Here is a 22631-nt window from a genome sequence, read left to right as displayed (position 1 = left end):
CAAACCTCTATTTCTAAAGGTGACTATGCAGTAACAAAGTGCTACCACCAGAGGGCAGGATAGACTTTGCAGAGACCAGAGAGAGGGAAAGGGGTACTCAAGTTCTGAAGGAAAAGCCGCGCGGCAGGGGGTGGGTGGGGGTGGGGGTGGGGGTGGGGGGTGGGGGTGGGATGTGGGGTGTGGGGGGGGGATGCAAATTTCACTTAGAATTTCCCTCAATCACCTACTAAAACCCACCCCAGCTCGAGGGCCTAGCTTTCGCTCTGCTTTATGTTCTCTGGACTTGTTATTGACCAGAATTGACGCCGGGAGAAAGGCTGAAGCGTTCCCTGCGGATTCTCCCAGACCGAAGGTGGCTAACTGGGGAGGCGCTGGGAGATGGGATGAGGGCGAGGATAGAGAGAGGCCTTGACTCCCAGAGGACTTTTAAGCGAGTCTATGAAATAGTCAGACACCAGATCGGTTAATGCATCACAGAAAGCAAACTTACTAACGAACAAGAGAGGTGCTTAAGGGATCCTTTTGGTTGTGGGGGTTGGGAGGTGTGTGGTGGCAGGCAGTGGAGGGGACACTTGCTAGCCCCTGAAGCTGTCTATATTTATTTGTTTATTTTTAACCGCACCAGTGGTATAGTCCAGAGTGGACCCACTAGCGTTCAGGAAAGGACCCTAGCAATTTCTTCTCCTTTTAGGGGAAGAGCTAAGGGCTAGAATGAAGGCCTAGCACTTCCTCTTTACCCAAGTTTAATTCCTGGTTTAGTTTTCTGTTAAACTGTTAAGTTTCAAAAGTGTACTCAGACCCTGACTTCCCAGCCCATCCTCTCTTTACACCCAGTAGTGGTCAAATCGAGGAAGGAGGGGTTGAAAGGATTTAGCTCAGTGGTAGGCGCTTGCCTAGCAAGCGGAAGGCCCTAGGTTCGGTCCCCAGCTCCAAAAAAAAAAAAAAAAAAAAAAAAGGAAAAAAAAATCGAGGAAGGAGGGCAAAGAGGCCAAAATCTTTCTTTGCCAATCCTCAGCATTATTTTTGGTGCACTGCTTCTTTGTAGAGGCTATAACCCGGCAGAACAGAAAGCTTGGGGGATTTGCCAAGATTTTGCTCTGTCTGGGTCCCGTTTTACCTTTGTCCAGCTATGTACCCTCTGTTAACACTATCCAAAAGGATTACAGATTCAGCACACCTCCTATAGAATGTTCAACAGCCTTTCCCACCAAATTCTAATAGTTTGGGTCCCCCTGGCCCCGCTAAAATGAGATATGAACCTCAGAGTCATATGGGGGGGTGGTCCATGCAGGACCAGAACTGTCTTAGAGAAGAATACAGACCGATATACTTCCCATCTCTGAAACCTTCTTCAAACCTTCAGTTATCAAGGCAGCGGGGTGCTCTGGCATGGGGACTGGCAAATGGATTGAAGAGGGATAGCCCAGAGATAACATGAGCAGACATAGTGGGTTTTCAGCAGGGATGTTAAGACTTAACTAAAATGTTTAGTGCTTTTGAATTTTATACATAGGTACTGTATTTATGTCATCTTCATCCTCTCCCCTGTTTCCCTTCACTCCCTTGCAAGTGGTGGCCTCTTCCTCTTTCATTATTATTGCTATACTTACACAATGTATGTATGTATGTATGTATGTATGTATGTATGTATGTATGTATGTATGTGTACACATGTGCATTGCCTGCTGAGTTCCTTGTATCGATGACCACTTGGGATCAGATGATCTACCAGGGGGCTCATCCCTCAAATGCAACCTCTCGCAGCTTCTAATTGCAATTCTTGACGCAGGGAGGGGAAGGACAATTACACATCTACTCTCTCCAGACCTCGAACCAGTGTGGGTCTGGGGCCATTCAGATATTCACTAGTCTCAAGTTTTGGTTTTAATAAAGTAGAAGCTTTTTTTTAAAACAAACAAATAAACAATCTGGCCAGGACCAAACCAAAAAGAGTCCCCCAGATAAGGCCTTGGTTAGTTCAAGGATTATAAAGGCAAAACCCATAAAGTTGTAATTTAGGGGAGCCAAATTAACTCATATCCTATTTGCGAGCAGGCAAGGCTTGGTTTTGTAACAGATGTCCAGCAGGTACCTCAGTCATCCAAGCAAGGGTTTCATACAAAAAGTGGGATTTAAGAGTTAGCCTATTTGATTTTGTGACCCATTACCTTGTAAGAATAGCTGAGGGGATGAAATATTTTTGTAACAATCGGCAGGTTTTAAGAATAGCTCAACTGCTTCAGGAAATGGTCTATCTCAAGCTTGCTGGCAGGGTACAGCATTCAAGGTAGGAACAACTTCTTCATGGCTTATACAAGCTCAAAACAATTTTGTTTTTTTACAAGCCTTGCACAGCAAATTTATTCTCTGAACACAATGCTCACCATCACAGAAACCATGACAGACCAAAGTACAGATACCACCAATGTCCAACTTGGGGAACCAAGTGAGCTTTATTGGGGTTACTTACAGGAACATGGGTGAGGGATTACTTCCAGGAACAGAAATGACTCAAGCTGCATCACCAAATACCACCCCAGCAAAGTCAACAGCTCACAAAGCTGGGAATCTGGAACATACTGTACAGCCTGCAGGCAGCTCAAATAGGTTGGGCAATGTCCTTTCCTGGTGTCTTGGTTGGTCTAAACCTCCACCAGGCAGCTCAGCTGGTTTCTGTTTCTTCATGGAAGCTATTCTGATCTCAGAATCAATTCTTTGTTGCTTTTCTGCTGGGATAGCTTTCTTAGCAGCTCGCCTTCACTTCATCTGAGAAGGACTCCGAGCTCTGACTTCTGACTCCGGCAGTGAGGGCCTAATGGATCTGGTCAATTTCAGGGACTTCCTGAAGCTGTTGAATTGTTTGCCTTCCTGCTTAAGGAAGGAATGGAATGTTTCATTCCTGCAGGATGGAATGTTTCAATCTCTGAGGAAACTGTTACACAGTATTCTGCCCCATTCTCTTCTCCTCATTCCTCCCCCCTCATATCTTGTAATGATCCCTGAACATTGGAGGGGGTGACTTATAGATGTCCACCTATGGCTGGGACACCATGCCACAGTAACACTTATTATCTGGAGCTTCACCAGTAGTTATGAGTTGTAGTTGACAGTGACAGTGACCTATGGGTGCCAACACACATATTTAGAAGGCAGTTGAGCAGGCACATCACACCCATCTAGAAAATCCATATAGACATTGCTTTGCCATTGAGGCCTATGACCTCCTCAGCCGTGTGTTTTTGTACTGCCTCACAGTACCAGACGTGAACTCCCTTTTGTGGAGTGGGCCTTAAATCTACTTGGAAGGTTTTATCCATGACTGCTGAGCCACGATTGCACAATCAGGCACATCCTGTTAGAAAGCCGGTATTTCAAAATGCAGGGACAATAGCCAAGCAGAAGTGCTGGTGATAGTTCTCCTCCAGCAGCCTGTGTGGCCCCTTGTGATATTACGGAAGCCAGCCAGCAGGATGTGAGTTTTCAATTAGGTCACAGCTGAATTTCTCATCCTATAGTCACAGCACTGGCATGTAGTGTCTTCAACAGTAGGGTCCCATTGTTTAGTCCTGGTACACAGCAAGCTGCAGTAGCAATAGCCTATACCATGTGGGGACCCCCAGGGGCTTCTCTGGCCACAGGGAGGTAGCCCATCCTGGGCTCGAGAATTTTCACTCCTCACCCACCTGTGTGTGGAACTTTTTTGATTTAAACTCTTTAGCTGTTGGTTCAATCCCTGGAGAATGCTCAGTGGAGTAGGACACTGGCCCTAGGACAGCCTGTAGGATATTGTTACTGGTGCCTGTAGACACCAGATTTCCCTATTGTAAGTATGGATGCCACCTTTGTAGGGTTGGATTCTGTGCTACACCAAAAGGACCTTTATTGGATAAGCTAGCTTTAGTCTTTGGGGGGGTGGAACACGTTATGGTTTCTGTGTTACAGCTCTGAGGGAAAGGCTTTGAAGGGCTCTGGCTAGTCCAGCATGGTAAACATGACTTTGGCAGGCCTTGCCCTTCTCCCCCATTCCCTCTGCCTAAAAACCATTAGATCACATTCCTGAAACTACCCACCAGGGTATATTCTCATGTTTATCCACTTCCTCCTCCTGAGGCTGACTACCAAGGTCTGGCTATCAAAGTATTGCCAAAGCTCCCTTTGGCTCACCTAATTAACATACCAGTAAAAATTAAATACCTCATCTTAAGACGGGGTTCCCCCTTTACCACTATAAACTGCCATTTTCCTCGGGGCCACATGTGTCTCCTGTCTGTCCAGAGGCCGGCCTTTCTTGCTCCCTTATCCCCTCCCCCCTCATCCTCTGTCTTCTTTTAAATTTTTTTTTTTTTTTAAGATTTTATTTTATGTGTATGGTACACTGTGGCTGCCTTCAGACACACCAGAAGGGCATCAGATCCCATACAGATGGTTGAGCCTGTGTGGTTGCTGGGATTTGAACTCAGGACCTCAGGAAGAGCAGTCGGTGCTCTTAACCACTGAGCCATCTCTCCAGCCCCCATCCTCTGTCTTCTATATTTGTCTCATATTCTCTGTCCTTTGTCCCTCTGGGGCAAATACATCTTGTGCCGAGAAGTTGGTCTTGGGGGTCCTGAGCCCATATGGACACCGAGCCCTTCAGTCTTCCCCCAGTGTAAGTATTACAGCTCCGAGGGGGAAGGTATCCTGGTAGTTGAGAGCCAGGGAATACTACAAAGTCCACTGTGCAGCAGACTTGAGCTGCCTCTGCTCAAGTGAGAAGCAGCAGGGGAATTGGCCAGAGACAGGCTTAGGTAGGGTTTCTTGGAATAAGTGTTTTCCAGGGTAAAGATTTCCAGGGTGGGGAGTGGTGAGGGTTCAAGCCCAGCCTAGGGATTGGTGGGTTTTCCACCCGGAGGTAAGCTTCCCTACTGATTCCTCCAGCTGTAATATTTTATATAGCTCTGACACTTGCTGTTCTAGTGCCGTGTAATGACTTCTGCTCTTTTCATTAACTGAGACCAAACGCTATCGAAACCAGTTTGCTTTTGCCAGAGGTCCCAGCTATAGCCTTCTGAACTCCTGGTGACTTCCAACAGGAAGGGACACTGCGGTGGTGTGGGACACACAGTGTTTATTCTGTCCTACAAGGATCTTAGCTCGCTCAAAAGCCTCTTGAGCCTTTATGTCCTCACCCTATACGATACTCTTCTTTATCAAGTTATACAGAGGATGGGCAGCCTGAGCAAGGTGAGGCATGGGAATCTGCTAATATCCCAGAGTCCCCCAAAGGCCTGCAGCTTCTTTACATTTACAAGCACTGGTTGTAGCAGGATTCTGTCAATAACATTATCAGCTATCATACGCATTTTACCAGACCATAATACTGTAAGAATTTTACAGCTGTGCCTGGCCCTTGCACCCTGTGCAGACAGATCTCCCAGCCTGGTTCCCTTAGATGCATCCAGAGGTCTCCCTAGTGGCTTTCCCAATCTACAGAGCATTCAGAGGTTTCTGTTATGTCATGCGTTTAACAAAAGCTTTCACAGAGGGTGAGCAGGATAAGACAGCATCCTGAGCCACCACCACCATACCAAATAGTGGGGTTACAGAGATATCCCAGCACCCTCAAAGTCTGCTGTCATCTGTTCTCAACAAGTCTCAGGTGAGGCCAGAGAGTCACAAGTAAGATGCTAAAGTCAAACATAAGCAAGGTCTAATGCAGCAGGGAACCATCCATTTATATCAACTGCTTCTTCCAGGTTGGGCACCGAGCATGGACAGGGGATGCTAGCTCTCTGCGATCCACAGACATTATCTCTGCCATCTGACATCATGTTGCCAGATCTTGCAGTTCTTCCGTGGAGCCTCCCACATTTCTCCATATCTGATGAGCCTGACTTAGTCTGCTCAGATTTACTGAGGGACAAAGAGACATGTGGTCTTGTAGGTCTCCCCTGTTGCACCTGCTGGCTCGCTGGGTCAGACAGGCCCTGGTTGGTACTGTGGATGGTGTCTCCCCATTCACCATACCTGGATGTTGGGGCAGTTCCTGACTGAGCAAACCCTTTGCTGGGATTAGTCATGAAAGCCAAAATACCTAGCTTTCTTTCTTTTTACTCTCTCTTCTCTTCTCTCTCTCTCTCTCTCTCTCTCTCTCTCTCTCTCTCTCTGTGTGTGTGCATGTGTACATGTGCACAGCTCCATTCATGTGTGCACATTAAAATGTCAATGTCAGGTGTCTTCCTCATTCACTCTCTACCTTATTTTTTTGACTGGGTCTTATTGCATCTGGAACTTGCTGATTTGGCTAGACTGTTGGGCCAGCAAGTTCCAGAGGTTCCTCTGTTTCTGCCACTCTAGTACTAGGATTACGGTACACCTCTCCTCCCCTCCCTTCTCCCTCCCCCTCTCCCTCTTTCTGTCTCTCTGTGTTACTTTCTTTCTCTTTTCTTTTTCTTTTTCCCTCTAAGATAGGGTATCTCTGTGTAACCGATCTGGCTGCCCTAGATCTAGCTTTGTAGACCAGGCTGGCCTCAAACTCACAGAGATCCACCTGCCTCCGCCTCCCAAATGCTGGGATTAAAGGCGAATGCCACCATGCCTGGCTGTGGTTTTTCTTTTAATGCCAGTGCTAATCAGTTCTTTTATTAGTATTGTAATTTTAAAATCCATTGAAAATTTGGTCATCATTTAAAAATGCACCGAAATCTTTTAGATTTATTTATTTTTATTTTATGTGAGTGAGCATTTTGCTGTGTCTGTGTACATATACCATGCATATGCTTGGAGTCCCCTTGGAGTCCAGAAGAGAGTGTCAGATCCCCAAGAACTAGAGTTATGGATGGTTGCGAGCCATTGTGTGGGTGCTAGGAACTGAATGCTGGTCCTCTGCAAGTCCTCTTGACCTCTGGGTCATCTCCACGTGTGGGGTTTGGTTTCTGGTCTTCCTATTTGTTTGGTAAACATTTTACCTCTTCCTTTTAAATGTTTTTATTAATATAGTTAAATCATACATAATAGTGGGTTTCATACATCTCACAACATTTCATCTCTCACTAGTGCCTTTCCTCTTCCCAGCCAGCTCCCTTCTCTTTTAATGTCTTTTTGTGACCCAATCTGTTTCTTTAGGGTTGTGAACCAGAGCAGATGCGCCTCATCTGTGGCTGTACTAGGGAAGAAAAGGTCTCCTCAGTTCAAACTCTAACAAAGTATCAATCCTCAAGGTGGGTGGGCCACCATGAGTTCTCCCGCTTCCCTGACCGGGTGTTGAAGGCCCCTATCTTGTGGGTATCTTATGGAGGCAGTCAGCTGACTTTCTCCTATCCAACCAGTGGGCTCAGCTTGCCCCGCTGGTCAGTGTTGTTGCACACGGGGTCCACTGCTGATTACTGAAGACAGTTCTCCCCCAGCAACTGGCAAAGCTTCCTGAGCTGTAAAGGATAGCCATCAGGGAGGAAGCTTCTGGACCAACTTGGGTTCTCTATGACCTGCGACCAGGCTCTAGGTGTTTTCCATCTATTTCTCATGGACGAGGGATAGGATTGGTGATTACCCGAGTTGTTTTGAAGGTTGCAGAGGCCTCTCTGATCTCTAAATCACTGGTCCTGAGATTTTTTTTTTTACTTACTAACCTATAGCTTCCAGGAGTGCCTTTATCTACCTACACAGGGTGCTCTGTCCAAATAATTTAATTTTTTATTAGTTTAACGAGCATTGGTTTCCTTAGTGTTCTTCCATACACAGTTTTAGTTGACCTTCCCTCTACCCTCTCCTCTCCCCATCTCCCTGCCCCACTTACACTTCTCACCCCCCAGGATCTCCTTCTGGTTTTAACCCACATTGCTCTATTACACCCAGAGACACCCAGCATTCTGTAACCCCCCCACCCCAGTTTCTTCTGGTTTCCATTCTTTCCTTAGCACACAGTCATTCCCACACAAATGTATCCGTTAGAAATGTAAACGTTAGAAACTAGGATCTACTTTGTCTTAGGGTTTTATTGCCGTGAAGAGACACCATGACCATGACAACTCTTATAAAGACAACATTTGATTGGGGCTGGCTCACTGTTGAAGAGGCTTACTTAGTCTATTGTTATCGCAGTGGGAAGTATGGCAGCATGCGGGGAGAAATGATGCTGTGAAAGAGCCGGGAGTTCTACATCTTGATCTGCAGGTAGCAGAATGTGTATCACACTGGTCGTACATTGAGCATAGGAGACCTCAAAGCCCATTGTGTCTGGCTTGTGATTTTCATTTAGTATTTTCACACTCTTTTTGATAGATTTATCTTTATTGGTGATGGCTTTTGATACCTCTGGAAATGGCTCTTCTATTTTTATTTCAACTTGTTTGTTGATATTTAAATATGCAATGGATTTTTTTTTAGCTTATTGGCATTGAAATCATATGCTTTGCTGAGATTACTAATTAAGTCTGCTTATAAATTATTTTATAGTTTATTAGTTTGCTTATAAATTATTTTAGCTTTTCTAAGTATACAGTCCCCTGAAAGCAATGGTAGTTAAAGTTATTTGTTTTTCTTTCATCCTCTCCTCCTCCTTTATGTCTTCTTCTTCATCTTCTTTGCTTGAGATGGTTTTCTCCATGTAGCCCCGACTGTCCTGGCACTTGACCTGTAGACCAGCCTGGCCTTGGACTCAGAGATCTGCCTCCCTATGCCTCACAAGTGCTGGAATTAAAGGCATGCGCACCACAGCTAGCTAGTTATTTCTTTTAAGGTTTATTTAAATTTTCCTTTTTCTTACCTATTGTATTGGCTTGGCTTTCCAATCCACGTTGAATGGAAATGGTGATAGTGGTACCCATGTCTTGTGCTCAGCTTGAGTGGGAAAATATTTAATCGTTGCCACTGAGCTAAATCCCCAACCCTCAACTACCCTCAACTATCTTTTCTAGACCTTCTGAAGTTAATTTTTTTATGCTATTATCTCTGTCATTGTGATAATGTAGTCCTTGACTTTCTTGTTAAGTGATTTTTATTTTATATGCATTGGTGTTTTGCCTGTATGTATGTCTTTGTGAGAGTATCAAACCCTTTGAATTTGGAGTTGGAGACATTTGTGAGATGCCGTGTGAGTGCTGGGAGTTGAACCTGGGTCCTCTGGAAGAGCAGACAGTGCTTGTAACCTCTGAGCCATCTCCAGCCCCCTAGTCCTTAAATGTTAAGTGTTAAATATGTCCTGCATTCCTGGAAAAGTCCCTCTTTAGTCATGTGTTATGCCTTGGGAATGTTTCTAGATTGGATTCATTGTTTTGTTTTGTGTTTCCAGTCAGCATCTGCAAAAGATACTGACATGTTACTTTTTATTTTATTTTATTTTTGTTTTTACATCTTTTTAAATTTGAGTGTCAAGATTTTTCTGTCCTTCTAGAGCAAGTTGGAAAGTCTTCCTTCCTTCCTTCCTTCCTTTCTCCTCTGATAACAATTCCTCCTCTGCTTCCTCTGCTTCCTCTGCTTCCTCCTCCTCCCCTCTTCCTCCTCCTCTTCTCCTCTTTCACTAGCAGAGTTTATTTGAGTTTAGTAATTTATTTTTTAAAACTGTATGTGTGAAGTCATTTGGGTCTGGATTTCCTTTGGGGGAGAGGCTGGGAAGTGTGCCAAGAAATTCTTATGTTTATTTTCTCACTGTATTCTCTCCTCTCCACCTTAGCATGTTTGGAGTGATCCAGAAAAAGGAACATTTTAATGAGGTATTTTTAAATTACTTCAAGGAAAATAAAGTAGAAATAGCCCATGCAATCACCAAGCTGTTTCCTTTCCTAGAAAGCCTAAGGGACCGCTCCTTCATCACAGACAAAATCTATGCTGTAAGTGACATGTGTTCATCCTCCCATCACAACCGAGCCCCTTAACTGGTATTTGCCATCATGGATGCTAGGGTTCTCTAATTGGCTAAGAAGCATGGTATACCTTCATGGGAACACCTTTTTATTGTCCTTAACTCTTCTATCACAGAAGGTAACAAGCCACTTCTGCTCCTAACTGAAGGCACTGTGGCTGAATTGCAACACGGCTGGGATGTGAAGTGACTGAGTAGCATCTGCTGTGTCTAACACCCTCCTATCACCCCCCCCCCACACACCCGATGTGCATACAAAAGAAAAAAATGAAAGAAAGAAGAAATTGTTCAGTCCCACTGATGGAAACTGATTAGTGACTTATAATAAAGCAAAGTTAAAATAATGAAAGAGTGAGAATAATACTGTGCTGGGGTCCAAGGTTTGTTAATTAATGGTTTATAGGGAAACAGAGACAGGAATTGGTGAAGAAACGTAGTTTGATTTATAATTCTGGACAGAACCCCCCAGCCTTCTGAGAAAGAAACTTCAGTTTTTCCTCAATTTTCCAATAGCAAAGGTACAATTTGTTTATTAAAAAGATGAAATGCAGGCCAGGAAATAGTCATATATAAGTTTATTTGGGAGCTCAAGTTATGAGAACAGAGAAATAAGTCTTTCTCCTGGATCAGTCTCTGCTCTGGCTGCAAGACTACCAGCCTGGGATTTCCCAGAGACACTAGAATCCACAGGCCCCCAGGACAGTATTTCATTATAACGTCTACCTGTGTCTGATGAAACTATGCTTTCACAGTTTCTCTGTTGAACTTTTTTTTTTTTTTAAAGGATTCTTACGAAGCCTGTGGGAACTCGATTCCTGTAGAGAAAGTGGTGTACAACGTTCTCAGTCACCTGGAGAAGTTACCTGACCCATCATTTCTATGGGCTCTGTTTAACAGGGTGAACCTGAAGGAATATCCTGCTTTAAGAGAGATTTATAAAAGCTTGGAAACTGGTAATTCTTTCTCTCACCTCCCTTTTGCAGTGGAATTCTATCTTAAATTTTTTTTTGTTTATTCTCATAGATGTATTACAATGTATCTAGTTCTAAACTGACCGTGACTACATCAAATCCACACCTCTCCATCCTCCCACCATGTCTCCTTACACTAAAATGTTCTTCGCCATCATTTTTGTCTCCATCTTTCTCCTTCTCCCTTTTATCACCTACTGAACATTTAGTTGCCCATATGTGCACAGGTGTGGAGCATCCACTGACGTGTGTACAGCCTACCAGCAGCCACGCCCCTCGAATACCCCCTCCCCTTTCCTAGCAACCATTCACTGCCAGCTAAGGGTGGAGCCTCGTGAGTCCCTCACCAGTGCTGACAAGTTGATTGGCTCTCTCTTACGCAGATCTTGTAAATAAGGCAATCGCAGCTGCTCTGTGTTTGTGAACTCAGCAGTCATACGTTATCCGGAAGACAGCGTTTCATAGCCATCACCCCCATCCTCCAGCTCTTAAATTCTTTCTGCCTCCTCTTAAATGTCACCTGAGACTTAGGGTGAGGGATTGAAATAAATGTCCTACTTAAATAAACTCTGTTTTCTTTCATTTAATCTGTAGAGCTACATTGCTCACTGCATGCCATTGCCTGAATGGGGCATTGTGGACGCAATGGCTAATGGCTGTGTTTTACCTCGGGGCGGCCTCTCAGGTTCTTCTCATGAAATCTTGGGCGGTTTTTTTTTTTTCAGGCTAGCTGTCTTCACTCCTGATTTAGCTCTTGAAGCCCCCCTTTTACTGCTTGTGCCTGGACTGCCCGGGGGATTTCTGTGTCTGACTCATCCCTGTGTTCTCTGCTCATCCTTCTTCTCCCAAGAAAGCTCAGGCTGGCCTCTTTACTGTCACTGTCTTCAGCCACACCAGAAGAGGGCATCAGATCCCATTACAGATGGTTGTGAGCCACCATGTGGTTGCTGGGATTTGAACTCAGGACCTCTGGAAGAGCTGTCAGTGCTCTTAACCACTGAGCCATCTCTTCCAGCCCCAAGATTTCATTATACTTAATTGAGCAACTAATTACCTTTTCCCCCCTGGATCCGAGGACCGAACCCAGGACCTTACACTTACTAGGCAAGCTCTCTACCATCGAGCTAAGTCCCCAACCCCCAATTAATAGTTTTTATGATGTCTCCACTGTGTCCTCATCCTTAGAACCCAAGAGGGAGCTGGAGAGGCGACTTAGCAGCTAAGAGCATCTGCTGTTCTTGCAGAGAACCTGAGCGTGATTCCTAGCACCTACCCAGGGTTGTTCACAAACACCCGTAATTTCAGGTTCAGGGTCGACGCCCTCTTCTGGCCTCCACAGACATCTACACCCATGGGCACACACAGAGCACATACTGTCATACATGGACTTTAATAAAAACAAGCCAAAAGCCTAAACCCCCCAAAATCTCAAGAAGTTTATTGTCTGTAGCAGTGATTCTCAACCTTCCTAATGCTACAACCCTTTAATACAGTTCTTCACGTTGTGGTGACCCCTCCCCCAACCATAAAAGTATTTCATTGCTACTTTATAACTGTAATTTTGCTACTGTTATGAATAAGACCATCAGTGTTATAAATATCCGTGCTTTCTTTAGGGGGCCCCGGTGAAAGGGTCATTCAACTCCAAAGGGGTCATAACCCACAGGTTGAGAACCATCAGTTTATAGGTTGCCCCCACCCCAGGTGACTTTTTCTGCTTTCTCTTCTTGACTGCCCTGCAGGAAGGGACAAACTATATCCAGCCATAAAAGCCATTGATATACTGAGTGACCCAAGGGCTTGAACTTCCTACTACACTACAAAAATTCACGGATGCTCCATCCGTGTGATTGTCCATCCCCACTGGACCCCAACCCCACTGTGCAGGACCTGAGATGATGCTCTAGTCACCAGCCTGCAAGGACTAATGCTTCTTTCCCTCCGCTCAGAGCTACAGGACAGATACTCTCCCCAGAGAAGAAAACAGGAAGAACAAAAACTTGCCACCATGCAGCCAAGCTATGAGCAAGGTACTTAAAACTGGGGGAAATTTTTTGTTAACCAAGAGGAAAGGGAAACTCGGACACCAGAGCTGCTGTGGTGGGAGGTCGAGGGTTGGGGGGTTGGGGAGTGAGAGTGGAGGATGGGCAGTGCTGTGCAGAGAACTCCGAAGGGGTAGGAGAGGAAGGTAGGTGCTGCTTTAAAAACCTCTTATTTTATTTCTAACCAAGCAAGTAAAAGATCTGTACAACGAGAACTTCAAGACTCTGAAGAAAGAAATTGAAGAAGACCTCAGAAGATGGAAAGATCTCCCATGCTCATGGATTGGCAGGATTAATGGAGTAAAAATGGCCATTTTACCAAAAGCGATCTACAGATTCAATGCAATCCCCATCAAAATACCAATCCATTTCTTCAAAGAGTTAGACAGAACAATTTGCAAATTCATCTGGAATAACAAAAAACCCAGGATAGCTAAAACTATCCTCAACAGTAAAAGGACTTCAGGGGGAATCACTATCCCTGAACTCAAGCAGTATTACAGAGCAATAGTGATAAAAACTGCATGGTATTGGTACTGAGACAGACAGATAGACCAATGGAACAGAATTGAAGACCCAGAAATGAACCCACACACCTACTGGCACTTGATTTTTGACAAAGGAGCCAACACCGTCCAATGGAAAAAAGATAGCATTTTCAGCAAATGGTGCTGGTTCAACTGGAGGTCAACATGTAGAAGAATGCAGATCGATCCATGCTTATCACCCTGTACAAAGCTTAAGTCCAAGTGGACCAAGGACCTCCACATTAAACCAGATACACTCAAACTAACAGAAGAAAAAGTAGGGAAGAATCTCAAACACAAGGGCACTGGAAAAAATTTCCTGAACAAAACACCAATGGCTTATGCTCTAAGATCAAGAATCCACAAATGGGATCTCATAAAACTGCAAAGCTTCTGTAAGGCAAAGGATACTGTGGTTAGGACAAAACGGCAACCAACAGACTGGGAAAAGATCTTTACCAATCCTACAACAGATAGAGGCCTTATATCCAAAATATACAAAGAACTCAAAAAGTTAGACCGCAGGAGACAAATAACCCTATTAAAAATGGGGTTCAGAGCTAAACAAAGAATTCACAGCTGAGAATGCCAATGGCTGAGAAACACCTAAAGAAATGTTCAACATCTTTAGTCATAAGGGAAATGCAAATCAAAACAACCCTGAGATTTTCACCTTACACCAGTGAGAATGGCTAAGATCAAAAACTCAGGTGACAGCAAATGCTGGCGAGGATGTGGAGAAAGAGGAACACTCCTCCATTGTTGGTGGGATTGCAGACTGGTACAACCATTCTGGAAATCAGTCTGGAGGTTCCTCAGAAAATTGGACATTGAACTGCCTGAGGATCCAGCTATACCTCTCTTGGGCATATACCCAAAAGATGCCCCAACATATAAAAAAGACACGTGCTCCACTATGTTCATAGTAGCCTTATTTATAATAACCAGAAGCTGGAAAGAACCCAGATGCCCTTCAACAGAGGAATGGATACAGAAAATGTGGTACATCTACACAATGGAATATTACTCAGCTATCAAAAACAATGCCTTTATGAAATTCATAGACAAATGGTTGGAACTGGAAAATATCATCTTGAGTGAGGTAACCCAATCACAGAAAGACACACATGGTATGCACTCATTGATAAGTGGCTATTAGCCCAAATGCTTGAGTTACCCTAGATGCCTAGAACACATGAAACTCAAGACGGATGATCAAAATGTGAATGCTTCACTCATTCTTTAAAAAGGGAACAAGAATACCCTTGGGAAGGAATAGGGAGGCAAAGTTTAGAACAGAGGCAGAAGGAACACCCATTCAGAGCCTGCCCCACATGTGGCCCATACATATACAGCCACCAAACTAGATAAGATGGATGAAGCAAAGAAGTGCAGGCTGACAGGAGCCGGATGTGGATCTCTCCTGAGAGACACAGGCAGAATACAGCAAATACAGAGGCGAATGCCAGCAGCAAAGCACTGAACTGAGAACAGGACCCCTGTTGAAGGAATCAGAGAAAGAACTGGAAGAGCTTGAAGGGGCTCGAGACCCCTTATGAACAACAATGCCAATCAACCAGAGCTTCCAGGGACTAAGCCACTACCTAAAGACTATACATGGACTGACCCTGGACTCTGACCTCATAGGTAGCAATGAATATCCTAGTAAGAGCACCAGTGGAAGGGGAAGCCCTTGGTCCTGCTAAGACTGAACCCCCCAGTGAACGTGATTGTTGGGGGAGGCGGCAATGGGGGAGGGATGGGAGGGAACACCCATAAAGAAGGGAGGGGAGGGGTTGGGGGGATGTTGGCCCGAAAACCGGAAAGGGAATAACACTAAATGTAAATAAGAAATACTCAAGTTAATAAAAAAAATAAATTAATTTAAAAAAAATAATAAAAACCTCTTATTTTATTTCATGCGTATGAGTGTTTTTACTTGTATCTCTGTGCACTGTGTGCCTACCTGTTACCCACAGAGGTCAGAAGAAGGGGTCAGGGCCCCTGCAGCTGGAGTTACGGACAGCCATTATGCTGGTGTTGGGAACTGAACCTGGGCCCTCTGTAAAAGCATCGAGTGCTTTTTAACCACTGAGCCGTCGATCCACCTGCAGTGCAGCTTTGTGTCAAGTTCCAAATGATGGGGAACTTGATGGGGTCGAGACACATTCTGCTCAGTAACAGTGAGTGTAGCCTGTGTCTCTGAGCGTGGTTCCAACTTAAGGAATTCTTCAATGGAGAGCTATGCTGGGCTCTGAACAGTACCAGAGAAGAGACTATGGGTGATTGGTAAATCCAAATCTGGGGCTATTGTTCAAGACTAGAAATAGAGGTTGGGGCACAGCAGTCGAGAAGAAACAGAGTCCGTGAGGAATGAGCTACAAAGTCCCACTGGAGGGACAGGAGAGATAGAAGTTGGGTGAGCCTGGAAGCTGGTGAAGCCAAAATGTACCAACGCCTCCTTGTGACAGAAGCCGTGGCGTGTGCAGATGGGCTCCTGCTGGAAGCTGAGGAGAAAGGGCAGAAAGAGGAAGACATGAATGAGACTGGATACCAGCTGGGGTCCTCAAGTGACCATGCTTTTGTAGTTTCTAACACCCAAGTTCAGGATGGCCATTTTTCCAGCCATGCTCCGGAGACCCTCTCTTTTTCTGTCTCTTACATTTCCAGTAAACCTAATACCTTCGAGCTCTAAAAGGAGGAGAGGTTACACCAGAGCCCTTTCCTACAGCTGCGTGAGGGACAAGGCAAAGGGTTAGGTCGACTCTTACCTTTGTTTACTTTTGTTATTGTGTGTGTGGAAGATGATGATGATGATGATGATGATGATGATGATGATGTGTGTGTGTGTGTGTGTGTGTGTGTGTGTGTGTGTGACACCAATGTGGCATAGTGTGAAGCAGGTGCTTTACCCTCTGGGCCATCATACTGTAAGGGTCTGAAAATCACTGAAGGAAGACCCCAGATTCAGGTAGAATATAAAGGCAGAGTGTTTATTCTGCAGAAACAACCAGCATGTGGGGATCAACCAGTCTCCAAAATGGCGACCCCAGACAAAGGTACGCAGGCCTTCTCATAGGGAACTAGGGGAACTCTCTAGAAGGATTAGGTAATCTGAAATTTCACTGGTGGATGCTAGGGGGTCCCAGGTTGTCAGCAGTCTGCATTCCTGGGCCATGAACGTTTAATCATGTGATGAGATAACACAGATGGCCCATTCTGAGATAAGATATCTCGACACTTTGTGGTTATCCCCAGGCTGTTCTTTGGGAGGGGCTTTTATGATCTTGTTCTGGATTTCATGGTCTGTTCTTAGAGCTCATGTCTTATGACTGAGTTTCTAGTTTCTATTCCTGAAGCTGGTGCCTTACGGCCTTTTTTTGTAATCAGGCCTGGTCCTCAAATGGAGACAAATGGAGTTTATGTTGCCCTTCCAATACTAGCCCAAATCTCACATCATATATGACTTGTGTTTCAGATCATTACGTGGAGGGAGGAGGTATTTGTCTTCCCCTCCTCTATCCCTCCTTCTTTCACACACCTCAAGCAGCAGCTAAGAGTGAGGGAGGCAAGTCAGTCGAGGCCTGGGAGATGCTAGCAGCCATTATCCAACACGAAGCTTCTCCTTTGCACAGCTGTAGAAGATACCGTCTCCTTAAGTCTGACCCGTTTAGCCTCTTGCTCGCTGTTGCCTGCTTGCTGCTCCCATCCTGTCTGTAGATAAGGGACAAAGGGGATCCAAGAGTGCCTTGCCGAGACTACATAGACGGTGAGGATAGAACACAGAGAGATGAACCATCACGTAGTGTGCTACCGAGGCGAGTGCAGCCTTACCTTAACTCTCTCAGCTCTGCAGACACTGGTACACTGGGTGCTTAAAGTCACCACTGAGGCGTGGGAATGTGTGTGATCCTCAGGCTTGCATGTAAGAAAGATCACAGTGGGAGATCTCTAGGAGGAAGAAGGAAGGAGGAGGCTCAGCGACTGAGATAGAACAGGAGAGTCCCACCGTGCCCCAAAGTGTGTGTGTGTGTGTGTGTGTGTGTGTGTGTGTGTGTGTGTGTGTGTTTGTGTGTGTGTTTCCTGATTACCTCTGCTTCTTGAATACAGGATGTTTTTATGTGTGGTGCTGAAACCACCGGGGTGAGGAAGCAGGGTTCCTAACACTCTCAGGTCTTTGACTGACAGCTCCACTCTGCAGTGAGCTTAAATAAGTGTTACACTAGTCTGCAAGCAGGATCCAGGGCCAGGCATCACCACTGCTGGCCCCTGCACCTGGCATAGCTGTCATCCTGGCAGCCTCTGTGGTTGCTGTGGCAACTCTTATTGCCATAGCAACCACAAGGTCTCCTTCATTCAAGAGTCTGCCACTTCAGCCGCTACTCTGGATGCCCCACTTCAGCCCATCTTGAGTGGCCAGCTGAGCAGCTGCCATCACAACCTCCCAGCTTGGCAACTTAGGTCGTTGCCAAGGCAACCAGTGGCAGGAGGACAGGTGGCCAGCCTCCCTGCTGACCTGAGGTAGATTTTCCTATAGCCTCCTGGGGTGGTGAGCATCAGCTTAGGCATCTCAAGTGAAGTGCACCAAACTATGCCCTGCCTCTTCACAAACCTTCCCCGCTTCAACCTCTGTTCCTCCTCTGCCAAAGATCCTTCTTTGCTATTGTGGCCCATGTCCATGTCTTCAAGCAGTCAGCCCAGGAGTTCTTGTGAGTCCCTTTTTCCTCAGCCTTCAGCCCTACCAGTTAGCCTGCTCTGGCAAAGTGACCTGGATTGAATATAACATAAGATCTTTCCCATATGAGCACTGATTCTTTACCCTGAATACTGGGCATGCGTGCTGGTGCGGTGATATTGCTGGTGTGTTTATGTGGAAAACTTTGAGGCCAGCAAGATGGCGCAACAAGAAAAGGGGCTTGCCATCAAGGCTGATGCCCTGAGTTCATTTTCTGGAGCCCACACATTGAAAATTGAGAACTGACTCCTGAAAATTGTCCTCTGACCTTCGCAGGGGCACCATGGTGTGCTTTCTCTGTTTCTCTCTCTAGTGCACGTGTGCACACATGTACACACACACACACACACACACACACACACACACACACACACTACAGACGTAACAAAATTCTGAAAATAAAAGCAACTGTAGGAATTACATTTATGCAGATAGTTTGTCAGTATCCAAGGGGAATTAAATCCTCTTCATGCACACCCACACCCGCAGATGCTCAAATCTTACTGTAACCCATGCGGATCCTCTTGTCTACTTTCAGTCATTTTCTAGGTTGCTCACAATAGCTAAGCAATTATTCCTTGCTTTGTTCTACCGTTTAAGAGATAATGACAAGGAAAAAATGTGTTTTTGCTCAGTGCAGATGTAATTCTTCTTCATTGTACTCATTCTTTCCAAGTGTCTTTGATTCATGGCTGGTTGAAGCTTTGGATATGGAACCCGAGGGTAGAACAATCCTAAGCACTACATTGAGAACTTCAGGTCTTTTTTTATTTGTTTGTTTTTTCAAGACAGGGTTTCTCTGTGTAGCCCTGGCTGTCCTGGGACTTGCTCTGTAGACCAGGACGGCCTCTGCTCCTCAAGAGCTGGGGGCATGTACCACCGCTGCCTGGCAGGAGAACCTCAGGTCTTAATGGAGTTAAAAGTTAATTATGTTAAAGAATGCAGACGTAAGCTGAGATGATTATCAGCTGGTAAATGGTTGTAAAGGAGAGGGGGAAAGAGAAAACAGAAAGGATTGAGTCAAGGGAGTGAAAGAACTTGAAGGCTGAGGGCTGGAGAGATGGCTCACGGGTTAAGAGCATTGACTGCTCTTTCAGAGGTTCTGAGTTCAAATCCCTGCAACCACATGGTGGCTCACAACCATCTGATGCCATATTCTGGTGTGTTTGAAGACAGCTACAGTGTACCTATATATATCTTTAAAAAAGACTCGCAGCTGAAGAAAGGAAGGTATATTGTAGGGCGGGCTAGAAAACTAAGTGGGAAAGGATCATTCATTCATTCATTCATTCATTCATTCATTCCCTCCCTGCCTCTCTTCTCACTCTCTTTCTTTCCTTCCTTGAGACAATGTAGACATGTTGACCTTGAACTCATGACTGACTCCTCCTGTCTCAGCCTTCCAAGTGCTAAGATAGCAGGTGCGAGCCATCACACCTGAGTAAGACAGCAAAGGTTTGTCACCATGATTGTCTTCTGCAGTCAGTCAGGGGAGAAAACAGAACATTGTCAGTTGTCCCCCCTTGCCCCCCCAAGGGAGCAGATGAGAACTCTTCAAGTAGCATTCTCTTCTTTTTCAGGGACAAACCTACACACACATGAAAACTGGGCAAAGTCCTGTTTTGTGAAACAAGAGAACCTACGGGAGCCAGAGACACCGCAGAACCAGGTGGATGAAGTCATTGGTAAGGATAACTTATGGTGCTCGTGGTGATAGGTGAGCCTTGTAAGTGAGAATGGAGGCGACTGGCTGAGCATGTGCTCTGAGTCCAGCTCCGTGGCTCTGGGAGCCCGAGATGGATGCAGGGAGCCATGGACCCTGCCATTGCTTTGACTAGGGAAGCAGGAAGGCAATGGGAAAACTTTAAGACATCTGGGAGGGAATAGTCACCAGGAGATATATTAGACAAGGAAGCCAGGGGTGTGCGTGTGTAGTGAGGAGTGGGGGAGGAGACAAAAGAAACAGAAGCAGAAAGCACTGGAAATCCCCAGAGTCGTAGAGAAGGAGGAGTTAGGAGCCTGCAGAGGCAGAGGAATAACCAGAGGCACCAGGAAGAAGGAGGAAAAGTTAGAATGGTGGAGAAACGACAGGCAACGTTTTGAGACAACTGAAGTAGAACACCCAAGAGGGACCAATTGCAGCAGGAGCATTGCTACCTAAATGGTATCCAAGCTTCTAGGTCTTCCCTGGTGCCTGCACCCTGGGGTTCCAGCTGAATGAGCTTTCTAGTCATTCACTGAGAGCCCTGAGGGGTTTTCTATTGCTATGCAGTGATCAGCAGTGAGAGCTCCGAATGCAGTGATGAGGACAAGTAGGACCAAGCCCTGGGAACCGGGACTCAGGAGGCAGATGGACGAGAGGGTGTGGACTCTGTCCCCTGGGCTCCAGAATGCAGGGCTTCCCTCAGGAGCTTACACCTCATGTGTCCCGACTGACCACTCTTGGAGGACATAGTGGCGTCCAGATGCTCAGTCTCTGCACCTTACGTTTTCTGACCCTTGTGAAGATGTGGAGAGAGTAACAAGGTCCTGGACCTTAGCGCAGCTGACTCCATGATGAAGAACCAATCGGGCTGTGAAACTGAGTGTGTGGGCAGCACCACCTGCCAGAATAAAAACAAAAATCTAATCCTGGGCTGGAGAGATGGCTCAGTGGCACTGACTGCTCTTCCAGAGATCCTGAGTTCAATCCCCAGCTACCTCATGGTGGTTCACAACCATCTGTGATGAGATCTGATGCCCTCTTCTGGTGTGTCTGAAGACAGTTACAGTGTATTTATATATAATAAATAAATAAATCTTTTTTTTTAATGGTGCATACCTTTGGTCCTGGCACTCAGAAGGCAGAGGCAGGAGGAACTCTGTAAGTTCAAGACCAAATCCTGGTCTACAGAGAATTCCACAGTCAAGGCCACACAAAGAAACTCTGTCTCCAAAAACAAACAAATAAAGCAAAATAAAGTTTTCAATCTGCTCAACATGTACTTGACTTTTGGGCTGGAGAGATTTTGGGCTCAGTGGTTAAGAGCACTGACTGCTTTTCCAGAGGTCCTGAGTTCAACTCCCAGCAACTGCATGATGGCTCACAGCCATCTGTAGTGGGATCCGATGCCCTCTTCTGGTGTGTCTGAAGAGAGCAATGGTGTACTCACATGCATAAAATAAATAAATCTTTTTTTTTTTTTTTGAAAAAAGGAAAAAGACCTAATCTACTATAGATCTGGGAAAGTCTCTAAATACACTGCCCCTGCTTCCTTGATTTCTGTAGTTCTGCTTCTGGCTAACTGTTCTTGTTAACTGAAGTACATCAACCCAAAAAAGAGGTTTTGTGCTTAAAAGCTCATCCTGAGAAAGGCTTGGGGCTACCCTGAGATCCTGAACACACAGTGCAGTCCCTGACTGGCTAAGAAAGACGTTCTCTCAGCTTAAAACCATGCCCCAGCAGCCTTCTCCAGTGGACAGTTTCTCTGACCCACAACAGACAGGTCAGGGTATTCTTCAACTTTGTTGATATACTCATGCTAGAGTTAAAAAGAAAATGTATCTACAAGTTTTGTTTTATTTTTCCCTTTCACATGGCCATGCCTATCTAAAGCATAATAAAATATATATTATGTTTGGCCTTTATCCCCATATCTTTGCATAAAGCTCACACATAACATCTTTGAATATATAAGAGGATGAGATAGCCTGGGCTACAAAGTGATATTGCTGGGAGTGTCTGTTTGGATCAGGCATTTCCAGGCATGTTGTTCAAAGAATTAAAGAAGCAAAACCCAACCGTACAGCATAAAGAAACAAAGCAGAAATGTAGGAGAGATACCCTACATGGAGCATTGGACCCTGAGCACACATCTCTTCCACAGCATCTAACCACTGCCCAGGGCTTTCTCATGTGGGGCAAAGAGAAGTCAGCCATGGCCAGTTAAGGTCACTGGAAGCTGACTAGGGGAGTCCCTAGTTGCTATCCCATCCCTATATTTGCCTATCTTAGTGAGATCCTGTCTCAAAACAACGCAGACCAAATCAAAACGATAGAATAGATCATTCATTACTACACGTTTAATGTGAGTTTTTTGAGAGCAATGGAAGCTTTCTCAGTGCTTGGTAAGGTTAATTCTCAGAGCTGGGGATGGGGGGGGGCTGGTGATTGATGGCGTCTGAGTTCATTGTGTCACTCCCTAGGGAAACAAGGACATGCAGATAAGGAATGAGCAGAGATTATTAAGGAAACCTGAGAAGTAACTGTGGGGTAGTGAGAATCGGGTGAGATGGGCGCTCTCTGAGCACACTCGGCGCTGGACCAGTGAGTGGCCTGCACCCTCAGTGTATGCCCTTCAACCCCACAGAAAACAACCATGCGTTACTCATTCAATCAAGGGAGCAGCCAGGCATCCTGGTGGTTACTTTTGTCCCCTCTGACAGGTCATTTTGCAGGCTGTTGATTGGATCACTCTCTGCGTCACTAAGTTATGATCTTGCTTCCTGCAGAGTGCTAACTCCTATTTCTTTATGGCC

At 45.4% G+C, this 22631-nt stretch overlaps 1 protein-coding gene across 1 annotated transcript; it reads left to right on the top strand.

Moving 5' to 3' along the window:
* The first annotated feature begins 232 nt into the window (after positions 1-232).
* LOC116898246 (nuclear body protein SP140-like protein) lies at positions 233-20922 on the top strand. Its single transcript, XM_032899596.1, has 7 exons — positions 233-352; positions 8080-8151; positions 9650-9806; positions 10623-10791; positions 12759-12839; positions 19694-19798; positions 20386-20922. The coding sequence occupies exons 3-7, from the start codon at positions 9651-9653 to the stop codon at positions 20427-20429; spliced, it is 555 nt and encodes a 184-aa protein (XP_032755487.1). The 5' UTR covers positions 233-352; positions 8080-8151; position 9650; the 3' UTR covers positions 20430-20922.
* Positions 20923-22631: the final 1709 nt, after the last annotated feature.

This window comes from Rattus rattus, chromosome 4 (genome assembly GCF_011064425.1).
Source record: "Rattus rattus isolate New Zealand chromosome 4, Rrattus_CSIRO_v1, whole genome shotgun sequence".
Classification (NCBI taxonomy): domain Eukaryota; kingdom Metazoa; phylum Chordata; class Mammalia; order Rodentia; family Muridae; genus Rattus; species Rattus rattus.
The sequence above is the reverse complement of the archived record's forward strand: the minus strand, read 5'-3'. Positions and strand labels throughout refer to the sequence as shown.